The 20,170-nt window shown below is 42.4% G+C and overlaps 1 protein-coding gene across 3 annotated transcripts in view; it reads right to left on the bottom strand.

Annotated features, from left to right (window-relative positions):
* ENTPD6 (ectonucleoside triphosphate diphosphohydrolase 6) overlaps nt 1–15,041 on the bottom strand; it is a 104,597-nt gene extending 89,556 nt beyond the window's left edge. Inside the window, exons 1-2 of one of the 3 annotated variants that reach the window (XM_030196274.1) lie at nt 14,918–15,041; nt 5,413–5,728 (exon numbers count right to left, since the gene is read on the bottom strand). In XM_030196274.1, coding sequence (XP_030052134.1) covers nt 5,413–5,659 — 247 coding nt within the window. In that variant the 5' untranslated portion in view covers nt 5,660–5,728; nt 14,918–15,041. Of the gene's footprint in view, nt 1–5,412; nt 5,729–14,748; nt 14,888–14,917 lie in introns of those variants that run through there. The other 2 variants (XM_030196275.1, XM_030196273.1) reach the window with 2 other exon arrangements.
* Nucleotides 15,042–20,170: the final 5,129 nt, after the last annotated feature.

Below are 20,170 nucleotides of genomic sequence, written 5' to 3'. Positions count from 1 at the left end.
AATTGCTGGAGAAGTGGGTAGAATTTCTTGTAACATATTAATTCGTGGCGAATGTGGGCAGCAAGTCTAACATATTAATTGGTGGAGAATGTGGGTATGGTGCATCTCCTTTGCTCTCCATTGAGCAGGAGGCAACATAGTGCTGGATGAGGCTCACTACATCTGAGAAGGCCATGAGGCGAGGTTTAGAGAGGCAGTTGGAGTCTAAGCGGAACTTGCTGTCTGTATATTCAATGCGCACATTGGTGGGACCACGATTTGTCTTCACCGAGAGAGTGAAGAGGTAACTGGGATGGGTGCTGTCTCTCACTAGGAAGGTCCCCTCGGGCATCTTCTGGAGTTGCTGCTTAGCCTCACTGGCAGTGATAGATCCCCAGTACCAACCAGATTCTCGCAGGTAGGAAAATGTCTTTGCAATGCAGATCAGATCTTCCTCAGGGTCCCGTACTCGTGGTGGAGGAGGAAGGGGAGGATCAATTTCCAGCAGAGGGACCACATCAGTGCTTGGGGGCATCTCTTCTTGCAAGGCTGCTAAGGCCAGAGGCTGCATGATTTGCTCAGACAAGACACTGGCAACACTTCCAAGTGAAAGGCGGTGGATCTTCTGCTCTGCCAACAAAGGCTGAGGTCCCTGTACACAGAGGATCATATCCGTCCAGGACCAAGGCAAAAGCATCAAGTCTTCAAAGCGATTTTCGGCTTTATTTTAGGTCTACAAGTGGGAGTTCAAGTCGCTGCTAGAAGCTATTAGTGCCGCAGTGAATCTGCGGCCCTTACTATAAATAGGCACCGACACAATGAATGTATATATAATATACACTGCAGAAGATCTAATTAGTGCGCTGGAGAAAGACAAGCAATGTTTCAGCAACTTTGGTTACAAAGAATCCAAGTCCGTGTTACACCGATTACATAGAAAATGAACAAAATCGACTTCTCAGATAAAGCATCAAAAATCTATGCAATCTCTAAATAAAGAATACAAGCTGAAAAATAAATATAAATAATAATAATAAATATACGAAATCGAAGTTTAAAAGAGGAGAGAGGCACGTCTTACTCCGGCGCCGGCTCCAGAAGGGAACTGAGGTCTCGGGGAAAACACAAGTGTTTAATCTTTTGTTTGCTTAGGGTTTTTTTTTCTCTCTTAATCTATTCCAGGAAGTGGTAGATTCCGGGAACTGCACTGCGATCGCATCACAGCTCCGGTGGTGGTGCCTTTAGACATGCTGCCCACATTCGCCACGAATTAATATGTTACAAGAAATTCTACCCACTTCTCCAGCAATTAATATGTTGGAAGAAATGAGTTATTTTGGGGAAAATAGCTCGAGAGCAACTCGCTACTGTTTATAATTTAAGAGCAAGCGCTGTATTTATAAGTTTTAGGATATTAATTTCTCCACCAATCACCAAAGGTGATAATTGCAATAAATTAAATATATTAAGTATATATATATTCAGAACACAAAGAGACCGTATTTTTAGATTCAAAAAAGATTGATTTAATATACAATTTCACACGAGAGGTAGGTTTTTAAGAGGAATCTTTACAGGTAATCTGTGCTTAAAATAGAACAAAGTAGCAGGTCTAGATCAACTTACAAGTCCTTGTTACAAGCATGCTGTGGTCCAGCAGGACTGATGAGCACATGTTGAGGACAGGAGGCATCAGCAGATCCCAAGAGAGCAGCAGGTCCCAAGAGGAGGAGGTTCCAAGAGGGCAAGCTGGGCTGTTTCCAGGCCTTTTATAATGTTAGCAGAGAAGCATGGTGTGTGCATGTCTTGGATATTTTGCAAGGCATTATGGTTAATGTAGTCTGTTCACATAACCACATTATAAGTCCTTCTTTCTGCAGATGTCCTGGCGTCCATTTGTCTGATAGATGATTGAGCTTCTTTTGTCTGATAGATGGGCTTCTGAGTCTGAGTAATAGGTGGAGTTTCACTGTCTTTTGTTGCTGTAGCCTCTGTGATTGATTCTTTGGATAGGTGTTGATGGGCTTAGGTAACCACCCAGGCTAGTAGTTTTCCAGTGGAGAGGGGGGAAGTAAAGTCTTTGCAGCTGTATATTTTATATGATTTGGATCTGATCCAGCAAAACCAATAACTCTGAGAATTAAACTTACATCATGCTACATATTTCAGTAATAAACTGATACCGTTACATTCCCTCTCTTGGCTCCGAGTGAAAATAAATTTTTAATATATTGGAATGAGGAGCCATAAAATGAACTATAAAAGCTAAAATTAAAAAAAACAACTCTAACTTAGTACAGTAGCATAATTTCAAAAGAACAATAGCAAAGGTACTGAACTGTTTACATGGGCATGTGTATTGGGAGAGGTGAATCTTTTAATAATGGACATTGAACAGACTGGACCGTGCAGGTATTTTTCCTGCCGTCATCTACTATGTCACATCACTATGAATCTTGGAATATGTCCTTAGCTGGGATATGACTGTTATAAGCAAAAAGACTCATCATTATTACTTTGTTTGCTCATGACTTACATTTAGGTAGCTAGGGTTAAGTTTTCTGTGGTCAGTTTCATTAGACTTCCATTCAGTCAGGTGGCAGAGTATGGCTTTGCTCTGGTTTAAAATAGGATTGCAAGTACACTTTATATGACTTCAGCCACACAAGCATCATTTTGCTCTATTTCCAGAGACCACCTCTTTTTGTGTCACCTGCTCAGGGGCATAGGCTGCTCCCAAGTTTGTGCCACAGGATATCTTACCCAGTATGCTAGCCAAAATCAATAGCATGAGAGTGCGCAATTGACCAATTTACCACCGCAATGGGGTGGAACAATCTATTCAGTCATATTTTCAGCGTTTGACATTCCAAGGAAAAATATTCTATGAATGTTTCCTAACACTGTGAATGTTTCCCTATATTCTCTATTTCAGAGGCTAACTGAGGTATTCACAGCAGTGATACATAAGCAAGGGTGTAAATGTGGAGCTATTATACTACTGTTTCATTAGAAACAAGAAAGACATATGTAGGCAATTATAATAATTTCCTAGGTTACTATTACACACAAAATAATTATTCTATCAATCCTATGCAATAATATTTACTTAATCATTGACCAAATTAAAAAAAAAAAACAGAGTCATGGTATAGTGCCATGAACTACCTTTCAGAGAGAAACTTTTTATTTTTCAGAGAGAAACCTTTTATGGGTAATGAGTGTGGTAAAAGGTTACCATATTTATCTGCTTTAGCAGTGTTTAATGTTGCACTTTAATAGACAATACTCATGTGTTTAATGTTGTAAAGAATTTAGAAAAGATATGTTAATTTTGCTTTGCACACAGCCAATATTTCATTCCAGGGAGAGACATTGTGTGCGTCCTGGCTGTAATGTAGAATAAACTAAAAAGGTCAGAAACATTCCCTGTACTGATTGTACCTGATAGATCATGTAAAGAGAAACCTTTGCTCATATTTTCAAATATACACCTGTGAATATATAACCTTAGATAGCAATTGGTAGAACTTAATATATGTCTGTAGCTTGTATAATAATCTTTTCTGTAGCTTGCCTGCCAGTGAAAATGGTCTCTCTTTTTTTTTTCTTGGGCAAGGACATGGTACAATGTGAACTAATGGAAGGACTGTTAGTAGGGAGGGTCTATGAATGTCTGTTTATAGTTCTCTGTGTACCCCGTAACATAAAACAAACATATAAACATGGAGACCACATGACAAACAAACAAAGAGCTCTATTAGGCCCCAACCAGATTAAGTCTAACAGCTAGGGCTCTTCAGCTTGGAGAAAAGGCGGCTGAGGGGAGATATGATAGAGATATATAAAATAATGACTGGAGTTGAACGGGTAGATGTGAAGCATCTGTTCACACTTTCCAAAAATACTAGGACTAGGGGGCATGCGATAAAGCTAAAATGTAGTAAATTTAAAACGAATCGTAGAAAATTTTTCTTCACTCAACGTGTAATTAAACTCTGGAATTCGTTGCCAGAGAATGTGGTAAAGGCAGTTAGCTTAGCAGAGTTTAAAAAAGGTTTGGACGGCTTCCTAAAGGAAAAGTCCATCTTTTCACAGTAGCTTTTGAGAGACACAAGGCAGCGACAGAAGGAATTGAAAGAGCATTAGAACTATCTTTCTCAAGGAAGTTTGCATTTCCTTTCTTTCTTTATTGTTATTTTTTAAATTGCTTTTTTTTTTTAATCTCCTCTTGATAGTGAAAGACAGTATACAAGAAATCAAACTAAACTCCTGCTTGCTCTTCTTCCTGAGACAGCTACTGCTAGAATGAGCCTAAAAGCTCAAGTTAGATTGTTTCTATTCTGAGGCTCTGAGTTGCCAAGCATGAGGAGAATAAATCACTTCCCAGTATGTAGCCCCCTCACCCCACTGACTCCCCTCAGTGCTGAGAAGATCCAGTAATTTTGTCCTATGGATGTAAACGTTTGTTCACCCATACACAACTACTCTCCAGGAAACAATCATTCATCTTAGACCAGGGGTGGGCAACCTGCGGCCTGTCATTGAATTTTATGTGGTCCACAAGACCATGGGAAGTATACACAGAAAATGTCACTAACCAGAGTTCTGGTGATTTTGAATAATATGAGGCGTATTTTTAAAGCACTTAGACTTAACCTATGGAACTTTGTAAGTCTAAGTGCCTTGAAAATGAGCCTCATAGTAACTTATGGAACTTTCTAAGTCTAACAGCTCTAAAAATGAGCCCCTATATCTCATAAATACTTTCAGAACAGTCACTCTAGCAGTTTGTTTCCATTGTTTTTAGCTAATTTTTACTTATCACAAGTGGTCTACAGAGCTCTGTGCATTTCTGGTTCCGACATTATGTAATGTTGCAGACTACTAGAGATAGTACTAACATTCATGCAACCCTCTGTGTATAAAGGTTGCCCAGCCCTGTCTTAAACAACATTCTTGATGCCTCTGCATAGGGGTTTTAAGATTCAAACTGGTATGGTTTTGGGACTACTGCATCTGTAATATTTGTCACATATTTGCATACATTTGATCTAAGAAGGCCATGATGAGGCTCATTTTCAAAGCACTTAGCCTCCCAAAGTTCCATAGAAACCTATGGAACTTAGCCTCCCAAAGTGCTTTGAAAATATGCCTCTAAGACTCTTAAGTACTATATTTCCTCACACTAGCCTCAGTAAAACATTATATGGCTATTATAGACTTAACATATGATCTAGTTCTTCCCCTCAAAATTATCTATGGTTAATCCTATGGTCTATAGCAGTAGTATTCACTGCTTGTCTTCACTACATGGTCCCCAAAACTTTGGAAGCTGTGCCTTCTCTCTTTAAAAATGGAAATGAAAAAAAAAAAAACAGATCTACTCGCACACATCACACAAAACAACAAAAGGTCAACTATTCAACATACCTTTTGACATCTGTGTAAATCTGAAGATATGTATTCGAGTTCCAGTGCTTCCAGCATCAAACATGATGCCATAAAATACCCCATGATCAAGTTTTCTTAATGCTGGATAGTACAATTTGCTTTCTCCATTTTCAACAATGTTTACATGTGCATCTGGTTTGAAGTCCTGATGCCATTTTGTGTAGGCTAGGTAAGTAATTAAACATACGAAAGGAACAAAAGCTATAGCTAATTTTGACATCTTCATGGTTTCATATTATCAAATTTATCACTCCTTCACAACAGGTATGATCATGTTGACTGCATGCCAATACAGCTACAAAAAAATAAAAATAAAAATTTAGTACTTTGTGAATTATGTCAAAAGAAAATATATACAAATAGTAAGGCTGGTAAAATAAAACTATCATAAGCCCAAGGTAAGTGACCCACACCTATCACAATTGGCGAGCTTATGCACAAAGTATATTTTCTGAAATATTTTTAAAGATGTTTATTAAGACTTCAGTGGAGAAGTTAGATGGAAATGTTCACTTTTTATCCATCAAAATAGTTCTCCCAAATCGTCACTGGTCCTCGTTTTTTACTTTTTTCTTTTTATTAAATTTCACCATATCTACTAAAGCATACAGTTTCTTCAATTTATAATTAGAATCAAAAACTTATCTTAATGGTGTCTGCACCAGGGATTCTTATGGTCCGAAACAAATCATATTTCACCTGCTGGCTGTATCAAGGATCCACCCCCTGTGTTTTTTTCCAGACTATCCATGCTGATGTTCTGGGGAAAACACAGAGGGTGGATCCTTCATACAGCCAGCAGGTGAAACATGATTCACGTCAGACCATAAGAACCCCCGAAATCGACACCATTAAGATAAGTTTTTGATTCTAATTATAAATTGAAGAAACTGTGTATGATTTAGTACATTTGGTGAAATTAAAAAAAAAAAAAGAAAAAAGTAAAAAATGAGGACCAGTGATGATTTGGAAGAACTATTTTGATGGATAAAAAGTGAACATTTCCATCTAACTTCTCCACCGAGGTCTTCAAAACATCTTTAAAAATATTTCAAAAAACATACTTTGTATATAAGACATTGTGCATTAGCTCATCAATTATGAAAAGAAAAATATATTGCATGCACACTAAATAACTACAATAATTATCATGGGCCAGTTTTTTCAGATCTTCCTGTGATATTACAAAAAGATGAACCATAAGCAATTTGGCCAAAACTACATCAAATAGAGAGTAATACCTTTTGATATAACATATAAAATATTACAACCTGGTACTTTTGTAAGGTCTTCATGGATGGCCAATTCTTAAATGGAAACAGTTCTCCAATAAACATGAATACAAGATTTCAGAAATAAGTTTTAGGAGTATGACATCCCTTCCAACTTCATTATGGTTAAATGAAGGTTGCAAATGAAGGACACAGAACAACAGAGCTCTTAATAAGCCACAGTAAATTTTGCAGCATGCATGGTTAACACTGAAATTACCAAGTGATAAGTGCAAAGGCTGTGCGGTAAATGCAGGGGGCATGCTTACATTGCAGATAACATGTTGGAGGCCCCAATCCAAAATGTTAAAAAAAGCAAACATATTTACCTATAGATGGTATTCTCCAAGGATAGCAGGCCATCAATTCTCACATGTGGGCGACATCATCCATGTCACCCAGTGCAGAACACTTTGACAGCATACTATAACTTTAAGAACATGAGGCAGCGTCCCACTGACTGCACATACCCGAGTGCCTTCCCACCTGCCACGAGTGCAGGACCATCAGTACAGTAAAATACCAATACAAGACAATTCCAAGGGGAGGAGGGAGGGTGAGAATTGATGACCTGCTGTCTTTGAACAATACCTGCTACAGGTAAGTAGCTTTGCTTTCTTCAAGATCAATCTGGCCACACAATTCTCATATGTGGGAATCCCTAGCTACCAGGCTCACGGAAAACAACAGCAGGACAACTGGAACTCGCAACAGCGAGTTGAAATATTAATTAACCTGAAACTCTATACAAACTGTGTGAGAGTGCAGCCTGGAACAAAACTAAATGGGCCCAGCAGGTGGAGTTGGACTCAAACAAATTCTGCAGAACTGCCTGTCCAAACCGACTGTCATGTCGAGTATCTTGTTCAAGGCAATAGTGGGGTACCGACTGTCATGTCGGGTATCTTGTTCAAGGCAATAGTGGGGTGGACTCAAGACCACATTGCAGCCTTGTAAATTTCTTCTATAGAGGTTGATCTCAAGTGGGCTATCGACGCTGCCATGACTCTGACATTATGAGCCTTGACATGAACTTCAAGAGTCAGCCCAGCCTGGGTATAAGAGAAAAAAAATGCATCTGCCAGCCAACTGGAGGTCCCGATGGTGACCCCCATCCTGTTGGGATAAAAAAAAACCAAAAAGCTGGGTGAACAATGTGTAGGGCCTAGTCCACTCCAGGTAAAAGGCCAATGCTCACTTGTAGTCCAAAGTGTGCAGTGCTCTTTTGCCAGGATAGGCATGAGGCTTGAGAAAAAATGTTGAAAGAACGATTGATTCAGGTGGAACTCTGACACAACCTTAAGCAGGAACTTGAGGTACGTGCGAGAAAACTACTCTGTTATGATCATGTAAGGTGAATCTGCTACTAAGGCCTGAAGCTCACTGACCCTGTGAGCTGAAGTCTATCACCAAAAACAAGACCTTCCAGGTCAAGTACTTTAGATGATGGGAATCAAGTTGCTCACAAGGAAATTTCATCAGCTGAGTGAAAAAGATGTTGAGGTCCCATGACACAGGTGGAGGTCCGACAAGGGGCTTTGCCAATAGCAAGCCTTTCATTAAGCAAACTAGAGGCTGTGCAGAGATGGGCTTAACTTCCACATGATGATGGTAAGCACTAATTGCACTGAGGTGAACCCTTACAGAGTTAGTCTTAAGACCAGACTCAGAGGTGCAGAAGGTTTTCAAACAGGGTCTGTGTAGGCAAGAAAGAGGATCTAGGGGTCTTGCCCTCACACCAGATGGAAAGAATAACACCTCTTGGTGGACCTTTTCCTAGAAGTCAGCAAGACCCTGGAGACAGCCTCAGGAAGATGCAAAGAAGCAAATTCTAAGTTCTCAACATCTAGGCTGTGAGGACGAGGAACTGGAGGTTGGGATGTAGAAAAGATCCCTCATTCTGCGTTATGAGGGTCGGAAAACACTCCAATCTCTACAGTTCTTTGGAGGATAACTCCAGAAGAAGAGGGAACCAGATCTGTCTGGGCCATATTGGGGCGACTAGGATAATTGTTCCCCGGTTTTGCCCGAGTTTCAGCAAAGTCTTCCCCACGACAGGGATGGTGGGTACGCAGAGAGCAGTCCCCCAATGGAGGAAGAATGCATCAGACACTAGCCTGTCATGTGCTCTGAGCCTAGAACATTACTGAAGGACTTTGTGATTGAATGGCAAAGAAATCTACCGACAGGGTGCCCCACACTCAGAAAATCTCACGAGCAACACCCACATGGAGTTGCATGACCCTGCTCAGTCTGTTGGCCAAGCTGTTGGATTTGCCAGCCAGGTAAGTGGCTTTGAAAAACATCCTATTCTGGACAGCCCATTTCCAAACCCGGACGGCCTCCTGATACTTAGGTATGATTTGGGACCCCCCTGCTTGCTAATGTAATATATTGCAACCTGGTTGTCCATTTGATTGAGTACAATTTGGGTGATTGAACTGCCAATCTCTCAAAGAGCGTTCTAGATTGCCCATAGCATCAGAAGGTTGATGTGAAGGTCTTTTTCCTGAGCTGACCAGACACCTTGAGTGTGAAGCCCATTGAAGTGTGCTCCCCAACCCAGGAGAAATGCATCCATCATCAGCATCTTCTGGGGCTGAGGAATTTGAAATCGAGGTCCCACAGTCAAACTGGAACAAAATTTTCCACCACAGGAGGGACTGAACCAACTCCGATGTCACCCAGATGATATCTGCTAGGTTCCCAGAGGCCTGACACCACTGGGAAGCTAGGGTCTAATGAGCGGTTCTCATGTGAAGATGTGTCAAGGGAGTGACATGCATAGTGGAAGTCATGTGGCCTAGTAACCTCAACATCTGACGAGCTGTAACTAGAGTGTCCGCCCTTGGCACAAGGAGAAAGGCACATGTCTGCTGCGAGTCTAGCAGGGTGCCAATGAACTCCAATTGCTGAAACGGGAGCAGATGGGACTTGGGGCAGTTTAAAAACGAAAACTAGTAGCTCTAGAACCCAAATAGTTCTCCACATGGACTCCAGCACCATCCTTCAATGAGCTCTTCACCAGCCAATCACCAAGGTAGTGAAACACATGGACTCCTGGTCTGCATAGTGATGCTGCGACTACTAGACATTTGGTGAAAATCCTGGGAGTTGACGCTAGGCTAAATAGTAACACATGTACTGAAAGTGATACGTTCCCACACCTAAAATCTGAGACACTTCCTGTGCCCCAGAAATATCGGGGTATGAGTGTAGGCATCCTTTAAATCCAGAAAGCATAGCCAATCTTGAACCCAAATCACTGGGAGAAGGATGACCAGGGAAACCACCCAGAACTTTTCTTTGACCAGGAATTTGTTCATGGCCCTGTCATCCCCTGTCACCTTTGAGACAAGGAAGTATCTGGAATAGAATCCTTTCCCTTCTTTCCCTGGGGAATAGGCTTGACATCATGGGTCTTTAGAAGGGTGGAGAGATCCTCTGAAAGTACCACTTTGTGAAGAGAGCTAAAGCAAGATGCTCTCTTAGGGCAATTTGGTGGTCTTTCATGCCAATGCAAAGGCGTAACTGGGATGGACTATTCAGAGAACCCAGCAGTCTGAGGTTACAAGGGACCACCTTTCTTGGAAAAAAACTCAGCCTCTCTCCCACCAGTAGGTCGTCTGGAACGATCACCATTACAGTGGCTATGCTCTGCTGGAGCCAGTCAAAACTTGTTTCCTGATTGACTGGGAAGCTGGCTGGGCCTTGGGCACACACTGTTGATGAGAACAAGCATGCTGGGACTCAGCCTGCTGAGGAGGGCAAGAAGGACTGTACTTATGCCTCTGTGAGTAGTAGGGACCTTTCTTCAACTTGCCTGAAAACCTCCAGGATGAGGAGGGTGCAGAAGGCATCCGACAGAAGAAAATAATCAATTTGCTTTTTTATGAGGTCTGTGATCTCCTCCACCTTCTCTCCAAAAAGGTTATCCCCTCCGGCATGTGGCATCCACCAACCTCTGCTGGACCGCTGGGTCCAAGTCAGAGACATGCAGCCATGCGAGTCTACGCATCACTATGCTCTAGGCAGAAATCCTGGATGCCACATCATAAGTACAGTAAGCGCCCCTGGCCAGGAATTTACGACACGTGTTCTGCTGTTTGGCCAGCTTGCGAAGAGATCTGGCCTGCTCTGGTGAGAGAGAATCTGTCAAATCAGTCATACTGTGAACCAGGTTCCGCAAGTAAAGGCTATGTAGAGCTGGTATAACTGTATATGGGAGATGAGTATTGAAGCAGGATACATGTTCCGCCCAAAGGAGTCCAGACTTCTAGCTTCTCTACCTGGGGGCGCTGAAGCAAAGTCTACAGAACATTTGGCCCATTTGAATTCCACCAGCACAGAGTGATGAAGCAACTGCAGTCTATCAAACCCAGGGGAACTCTGGATCTGATACATGATGTCAATGTTCTTGGGGAGGACAGAGATCGAAAGAGGGGACTCGTTCTTCACTTGAACATCATGCAAGATCTTTTGAAGCACGACAATCATTGCCTCTCTAGGAGGAGAGTTGTAGTCCAGGACCTGGAACATCTCAGCCCTGGGCTAGTCCTCTTTCTCCAAATGAATGGGAATGGCAGCCACTTTTTCCTTTACAAAAGTTGGGAAAAAGAGGCTCTCAAGAGGAGACTTCCATTTCTCTCTGGTGGGGAGAGGTCTGATGGGATACCATAGGACTCTTCCTCTGAGAAGTACCTTAGATCTTTGTCAGATTTCCATTAGCGCTCTGTGTCAGTATCAGCAAATAATTCCTCATAGGAGTGCCAAGACTGAGCCTGTCTCAAGTAAGAGGAATTTGGTTCTTGCCTGGAATGGCGTCAAGATGCAGACTCCACTCTCAACTCCAGCGAAGCTTCTTCCATCAACGTTGAGGGGGTACCCGCATAGGCGGCTGTGGACACCGGTACAGCACGCGGCACCAGCGTCGGTGACTCACTACAGGCTGAGGGCCCTGTGAGGCAGCAGGTAGAGGCATGGCAGGCGCAAGCACCCGATGCCAATGCACTCTGCTGAGTATCCCCGCAAACTGCTCCTGGAACATGGCCCAGATGCGCTCATCAAGAGTTAACATAGAGAAAGGCTAGTGTGTCGGTTTAGAGACAGCTTGCTGAACTGTCTGTGTCAACTCAGGTACCTGGTCCCTGCTGCACGGAGACTCCCTTGTCGGCACCTCCTCAATGAATGTGGAATGCTCCTCGCAGTGCCGATGCTTTTCGGGTACTGGATCCCTCAGTGCCCCGGTGCTCCTGGCACCATGCGTCAAGTAGGATCGATGCTTGTGCTTCTTGGCCTTCACCTGATGCCGAGCATCAACATCCCTCAGTGCCAAAGAGGCCGTTGAATCCGATGCTGACCTCTGAGGCAGGTGGAGAACTGCTCAATACATCTCCACTCCCAGTGTTGGATATGGTTCTGTCGTGGGGACCAATGCACCCGAAGCCAGTGCATGTGCTGACGTCGACAAACTGGACCTGGCTCCAAAAATCTTTTCTTTCCAAGTCTCTCTACATAACTGTGTTCTTTTTTGTATACGCAAACACAGCACGTAAGTATTGCCATACAGTTAGTAGAATTGTGGTCTGGCCCCAAACACTGGAGACACCAGGAATGGGTTGTCAGTCCCAGAGATGGTCTGGTTGCACTGAGCACAGTGAAGCCACTGGGAACCTCCGATGACATGAAATAGAAAACAGCTGTGGCCAAATCAAACGACTCGATGGTGACCGAAAAAGGGGCAAATTGCTGAAAAAAATTAGGGAAAAAAACCCCGACCAAGGATCAGTCCTAAACGGGTCTCATGACCCAATAAAACGTAAGGAAACAAACTAAAACTGACAGCCCCAAAGAGGGAAAAAACAAAACAAAGGAAAAAGAACTACCCAAAGAAAAGGCATCAAAAAGCTCAAAAAGTATAGCAACCAGCACGCTCCTTCCTCACGGCAGATGGAGATTGATGGCCATATGCTCTCGTAATGGGCAAGAAGGCACTCGCGCATGCACAGTGGGATGCTGTCGTGTGCTCTTTAAAAGTTATAGTACGCTGTAAAAGTGTTCCACACCGGGAAATATGGATGACGTCGGCCACATGTGAGAATTGTCTGGTCTGCTTGTCCTCAGCGAATGCAAGGCACAAATCTGCTGCAGTGCACTTCACCACCTCTGAACACATTCCCTCCCCTCTCCAATCCTTTTTCAGTGTCCTCTCTCCCAATCCCCCTTCCTGGCAAGTCTCCGATCTTCACATTCCCACTCCAATCCCCCTGTACCCATCAACCCCCTCCTCTAATAGTCAAAGGCTGGCTCTTGTCAGACCAAGGCTATGCACTAAAGTCCTCCCTTCCCCCCATCCATAAACCCCTCCCCCGGGAATCTGGAGTGGCCTGATCAGCAGTTACCAGCGGCAGTGATCCTCCTTTGCTGCTGCCCAATCGGTGCCTGAATTCAAAATGGCCTCTCCGCTCCCTAGCGGTAGTCTTGTGGTAGGAGGAAAGGGAGGGACAGTCTTGGTCTGTCAAGAGCTAGTCTTTGGCTATTAAGGGAGGGGGGAATGTGAAGGTGATAGACCTACCAGGAAGGGGGGATTGGACACTGGGAAAGGGGTCAGGAGGCCAGGGGTTCACTGCTGCCGCTTTTCATCTGTTGGCAGCCACACCACCGAACTACAGGTAGCTCAGCTACTTTTACTGCCTCCTCGGCAGGTGTGGCAAGTTTGGCTGTGCTATTGACTGTGAGGACAGCAAGTACACTGTAAAGACACACAGGCTGTCACAGTCAATCACACCTCCAGACCTAGCCCACTCCCAAGTTCAGCAGCTAACATGGTGTTTTTAATGCAAAGGCTTGTTTTTTTTAGCACATTAGAGTAGGATAGGCCTGTGCTACTATCTGAGAAAACGACATAGATTCTGGGTCAATCTCCCACCTTACCCTCCTCTCTCTATCACCTGTCTCTACCTACCTACCCATCCATCCTTCTATTATGTTATACTTAATTTCCTGCTTTACATAACAAAATTCTGTGTTACCTATTACTATGTAAGCCGCATTGAGCCTGCTTTTAATGGGAAAGTACGGGATACAACTATAATAAATAAATAAATAAAGCTGCGTTAGCTACTTAATGCAGCTTTTTTTTTTTTTTTGTTACATTTGTACCCCGCGCTTTCCCACTCAATGCTCAATGCAGCTTATATGGGGCAATGGAGGGTTAAGTGACTTGCCCAGAGTCACAAGGAACCTGAAGTGGGAATCAAACTCAGTTCCCCAGCACCAAAGTCCACCACCCTAACCACTAGGCCACTCCTCCACTCCATTTAGTATGAGTCACTACGTTTATTACGAAGTATCAGGATGTGTGTTCAATAAGTCATATTACAATTTTGGAAATGTAAATGGAAAATTGCCTCGGGGAACATGGTCTCCTTTCATAGACCTCATTGCGCAATTCCTCAGGGAACCCGGGTAATTCCATAACAACGTCGCTTGGCTTCATAGTTGAAATGTTTGTTAGCATAGGGAGGGATGCAGGCAGCTGAACAACTCATGTCTTGTGCCAGTTGTCACGCCATACATAATAATACTAAATTAAAACTAATATGAATGTGTTTATTTGCACATTACATCCACTAAATTGTACACGACTTCACCAACATGAATGAATCGGAACTGCAAAACCAAACACAATGTATCAACATCTGAATAAACTTAACATGAGCATTTTCCGATTTAAAAAAAAAAACCCTGGCTTAATCGCATTAATAATGTGCATTAGAATTCTATTTCCATTTCAGAATTGCCATGTCCATCCATGAAGACCATCCTCACCAAGAACGCATCAGAATAGATTTCGTCAGGGATAAATCCTCAAAGAAAAAAACATAACTGTTTCCAAAATTAAGAGCTTCCCCCCACACCCATAAAAAGGCATCAATAGCAATACTCAATCCTAGGCTAACCTCCCTTCACCGACGATATCCTTAACCAACAGTTATTTTTAATTACAAAACATACTGTGACACTCGCATTCGACTGTACTCACACTCTCACACGCCGAACACCCTTCCTCGCACGCATTCGCGGATCGGGGGACCAGTCTCCCTTCCGCATGATCTGCCATCTCTCCCTCAATCTTCCACTCTCTTCCTTTTCCGCGATACGGCACCTCTCCCCCAAGCCCCCCCCCCCCCCCCCCCGGCTCAAACTCAGACCTGAGGTCGCCCACTAACAACCCCACAGCTTTCCTTCTCCGATGCCCCGTCCCCTATGATATACTGCTACTACACACATCACACAAATACTTCTCTCCCTCTACATTAAGGAGGTAGAAGAAAACAGGAGACTGATGACTGAATGAGTGTTCTCCTATCTAGTCTATTATACGGGCTGAAGCCAATAGGCGGAGCTTCCCGGCAGTAGGCGGAGCTTTATTTAGTTCACCCAAAACAATAGCAAACGCTGTTGAAAATCATGAGCAAAATACTATTAAAATTAAATGCGTGATTCATCTGTAAAAAGTCTAAAGCTGTTCCAGTTGGTTAGGCAGAGGCTTAAAAGGCGGAGGACAATATATATATGTTTTTTTTTTTACTTATTTGACAACTTTTTAATTTATTTGAAAGCTTCCCATATCTACACATAAATTATGAAATAAAAATTGAATATCACTAAAACAGCTTAAAAAATTATTACAGCTGGTAGAAACGCAATTATAACCTCTGCATTTTGTACTCATTTTTCTACACTGTTCTATACAATACAGATGGCAAGATTTCAGTGAGGATATCCTGTTTCCTGATAGGTTCATCTTAACTGTTGTCGTAATCTGCTTTGGAAAGCCTGGTGTTATAAAGATGGAATATACCGAAATTAAATGGAAGTAAAATTAAGCTCTCCTTTCATTGGGGCACATGGAATCACATCTGTTCTGTAGAAGTTTACAATTTAGATACACAAATGCATTATTCTGTTTTTACCAATCTATTTATTTATTGCATTTGTATCCCACATTTTCCCACCTTTTTGCGGGCTCAGTGTGGCTTACAATATATTGTGAATGGTGGAAGTACAATTTGTTGCATTGCGATTATAGGTTACATAGTGAAGAGTTATGGGCTTCTTCTCAGTGTGTACTTTCCGGAACCTCTATAATTTCTCTATATATCTCCCTTGGGTCCCAGATTCAAGAACTTGAAACACTACAGTGTCTTCATCTACTACAAAAGTATTTTGTCTACTTTGTAGTGACCTCAGCTGTGCTCATTGCTAGCAGTGGTTTTTTTTTTTTTTGCAATAGATCAAGCACACAGTTCTTCATCGGCTCACTTTTAACGCCACTTTTAATTATTTTATATTATAAATTACTTATTTTATATATATTATTTCAAATATTCATCTTTTATGAGTTGTATCAGGTCAGGGGATTGATGTTATCGCCCGACATGCATGTTTCGCCCTAATCCAGGGCTGTCTCAAGGACTGACCCCTCTTGCCGTCTTAGCATCAGCTCTGCTTTATAATTAAAGGGATGTATTCTGTTTTTAGGCATGTTTCAGGGACAAGTGGTTTTATAAGGGGAAATGGGGAAGGGAAATGGGACTTGATATACCGCCTTTCTGAGGTTTTTGCAACTACATTCAAAGTAAAAAAATAAATAAATATTTTGTTTCATTCAGATCTCTTTTGTTTAAACATACCTAAATGGGCTAAAAGCCCCTAATGCAGTCCATTGGGTTTCTTATATTTTGTTCTTATGATGACTTATACTGTGCCAAAACTGAATTCTCTTATCTCTTCTATCTGGTCGATAATAAAAGGAGCTCATTTTGGACACTATCCACCCTAAAAGGTTGTTTTGTGGCTGTACATGAGGAATTGGCCCCAATTTGACTGCCCCTATTTGACTGACTGTACATTTGTCCTTTAGATTGTAAGCTCCTTGAGCAGGGACTGTCCTATGTTAAACTGTACAGTGCTGCGTAACCCTAGTAGCGCTTTAGAAATGTTAAGTAGTAGTAGTAATTGTGATATTGAATAAATAAGTGTATGTTTGTGTCCCTAGTCATGCATCCAAAGGTTATATAATCCTTTCAAGATAGCCAGTTAATTGTTTAACTTATTAGTGGAACATAACCACAGAGGCATGGTATGGTAGCATTTTCAATACAGTAATACTAGAGCCCAGCTAAGCAACAGGTAATTTTGAGTTACTTAACTGGACCAAACTTGCTTTCATTATGCCAGCACCATCTAGCTGGATAGGCAGTGTCTTAAAAGATGGAGGATAAAGGTTTTTTTTTGTTTTGTTTTTTACATTTATATCCCACATTATCCCAAGCAAACTCGAGGTCAATGTGGCTTACATTTGGAAATACAGTGAGACAGAATAATAGAATTCAGTTATATCACGAGAGCAAATACATGGATATGTCTGAAACATTTAACAAAGATGAGATTGCCATATATCTCACTGACACAACATAAACACCTACACCCCGCAACACAGCAAATCCAAGCTCGAAATGGACACTTCATAACCTTCCTCTCCTCAACCCCCACTGTAACTGGAACACAGCAAAACCAAAGCTCGAAATGGACACTTTACAACCTTCCTCTCTTCGACCCCTTTGTATCTGAAACATGTGCACCATATTCGACCACAATATCACATTGTAACTGGTTCTACCGGATTGGCGAATGCCTTTATGGTACTATGTAAGCCACATTGAGCCTGCAAATAGGTGGGAAAATGTGAGATACAAATGCAACAAATAAATAAAAATACCCAGTTGAGCATTTAAAAGTCTGTCCTTTCAGAACTTCTGCATGAAGGAAGCCCCTACCTCATTATTCAATACATATCTGTGAAATAGTAGTAATAATTTTAAAAAGCAAGTGCATTTTTATAATATGCTACTGCATTCCACAAAACAAAAAGGAGCAAGTTCCCACATGCCATCTTTTTATTTTGATATAGGCACAAGAAAAAAAGATGTTAAATGCTCCCAGCTTCAACAATGTTGTAAGTCTGATTGTTAAGTACCTGATTCTCATAAGATTATGTCTGTTTTGATGGCCCTTTACTAGGTGAAAACATCTCTGCACGAATACAGGGAGTACCTATAGCCAACCCCTCCAAATGACACGACTTAATGTAGAACAAATTAGTACTCTAACCGATGAAATCAATACTTCCTCTGTATAGATCCGTATGCTGCACAAGCCAGCATTTTTTTTAAATATGAGATTAAATAAAAATGCTACCAGGACAACGAAGATGCAGCAGCTCATAGGTTTGCCTGCTTTGTTTTGAGTGTACTAGATGACGACTGCGAGGGGAAGAGAAAACAAAGGTTTACTTAAGTGGCTTCAACTTTTTGACGTCATCTCGGCTCCTGTTTCCTTCACTCTCCTTACGCTACACAAACCTCCTTGACTTTCTACATCCCGCCTTACCGGGAAATAGGAAGTTGCGTCAGAGGAGAACGCAGCATGTGCGAAAGTGTTCCGGTCCCGGATTGATTTAAATAAAATGGAGATACCGCCTTAGGAAGAAATTGTGGGTGTGATCGAAGGAGAGTCTTAGTATGCAATATTTGAGTATGTGGCAGTGCTTAAAACTCATCAATATGGCGTGCTGATGTGATTGTAATCATAAACAGCTTTTTCCATGTGATATATATTCAGGTTTGCCGCACTTGCTTTCTGTCGTGCTGATACAGCGAAGCTTATACCGAGCGAGAAGATTTAAGATGACCAAGGGCAAACAGACATCCACAACATTACCAACAGCATCAGAGGTCACCTGATCTACTGGCGCATGCGTGTGGCGATTTCCACGTGCCGCTGCTACGCTACCTTGTGGAGGTCTGGTTGGTAGTTGGTATCAGCAGCACAGATAGGGAGAGAGAGAGACCAGAGTGCGGCTGGGCAGCCTAGGCTGAATTATTGAAGCAATGACTATGAGAACTTGTTGTGCGGTACTGTTTGCTACAAAAGCCGTAAGTGTTAATACACCGGGAGTTATTTTATTCATTTTTTTTAAATTTGCATTGGTTGGTTTACTTGGGTTTTGTTTTTGTTTTTTTACCAAAACTTAGCTCAGCCTGCTGCAGGGATCTATACTGAGATCGGTGCTATTTAACATATTTATAAATGATCTGGAAATTGGAATGAGTGAGGTGATTAAATTTGCGGATGACACAAAACTATTCGAAGTTGTCAAAACGCATGCAGATTGTGAAGAATTGCAGGAAGACCTTAGGAAACTGGAAGACTGGGCATCTAAATCATGGGCGTAGTTTGTTTTATTTGGGGGGGGGGGGGCAAAGATGGGTTGGAGCATATTAGCATATTCATTTGCATATATGTGAATGAATATATATATATACTAGAAAAAAGGCCCGTTTCTGAGAGAAATGAAACGGGCGCTAGCAAGGTTTTCCTCGGTGTGTGTATGTTTGAGAGAGAGAGTGTGTGTGTGAGAGAGAGTGAATGTGCGAGTGTATGTGTGTTAGAGAGAGAGAGTGTGGGTGCCAGTGTGTCTGTGAGAGAGAGAGTGTGTGTGTGTGAATGTGATACAGTGAGAGACAGAGTGTGTGGTGGAGAGAGAGTGAGAGAGACACTGTGTGTATGTGAGAGAAACCTCCCCTCCTCCCTCTGTGTGTTCGCAGGAACCCTCCCCCCCCTTCTGGTGCCCCTGCTGTCAGGTGTCAGCCCCCCCCCCCCCTTTCCCCCATATGCATAATAGGTAAAAAAGAAAAAGAAAGCTTTGCATCTCGGTGGGAAAAAAGATGTGCTTGAAAAGTGTTGCTAATTGTACCTGTTTCCCCAGAGAGAGCACAGGGTTGTAGGAGAAGAGGTTTTTTTTTTTTTTTTTGTCCAATATGCAAGCACAGAAGCAGAGGCCTGGAGGGCATTGTTTTTGTTTCACAGGCCAGCGTTTGTCGCTTCCCTTCAGTTTTGAAGCCTCAGCTGTGGGCCGGTTGTTGGCTTTGGGAATTGCTGTGTTTACGGGAGGGAATGAACGTTTGACAAAGAGAGTGAGAGCCGGGCTTGCTTCTGGAGTAGGCGGTGTTGCAGTGCTTGTTGCCTGGTTTGTAAGGTTTTGTGGACGCACACAGAGCTGCCAAGGAAGAAGACAGAGATCGGTCCCGGGAGGGAGGTAGGGCTATGAGCGGCGATACGATTGGTTGAGTGTGATTGCTCCGCCCTTGACGTCATCGCGTTTGACGTGGGGGCGGAGCAAACAGGCATGGGCAAATTTGGGTTTCACCACCATGCAGCTCTTGTGGAGGCTTCATAGAACGTTGGAGGTGAGAATTATATATATCTACATATGAATATGCTAATATGGAGGAAGGAAGGAGGGGAAAAATTTAATGTAGACAAGTGCAAAGTGATGCACATTGGGAAGAATAATCCAAATCATAGTTATCTAATGCTAGGGTCCATTTTAGGAGTCA

This window comes from Microcaecilia unicolor, chromosome 3 (assembly GCF_901765095.1).
Source record: "Microcaecilia unicolor chromosome 3, aMicUni1.1, whole genome shotgun sequence".
Classification (NCBI taxonomy): Eukaryota; Metazoa; Chordata; class Amphibia; order Gymnophiona; family Siphonopidae; genus Microcaecilia; species Microcaecilia unicolor.
The sequence above is the reverse complement of the archived record's forward strand: the minus strand, read 5'-3'. Positions and strand labels throughout refer to the sequence as shown.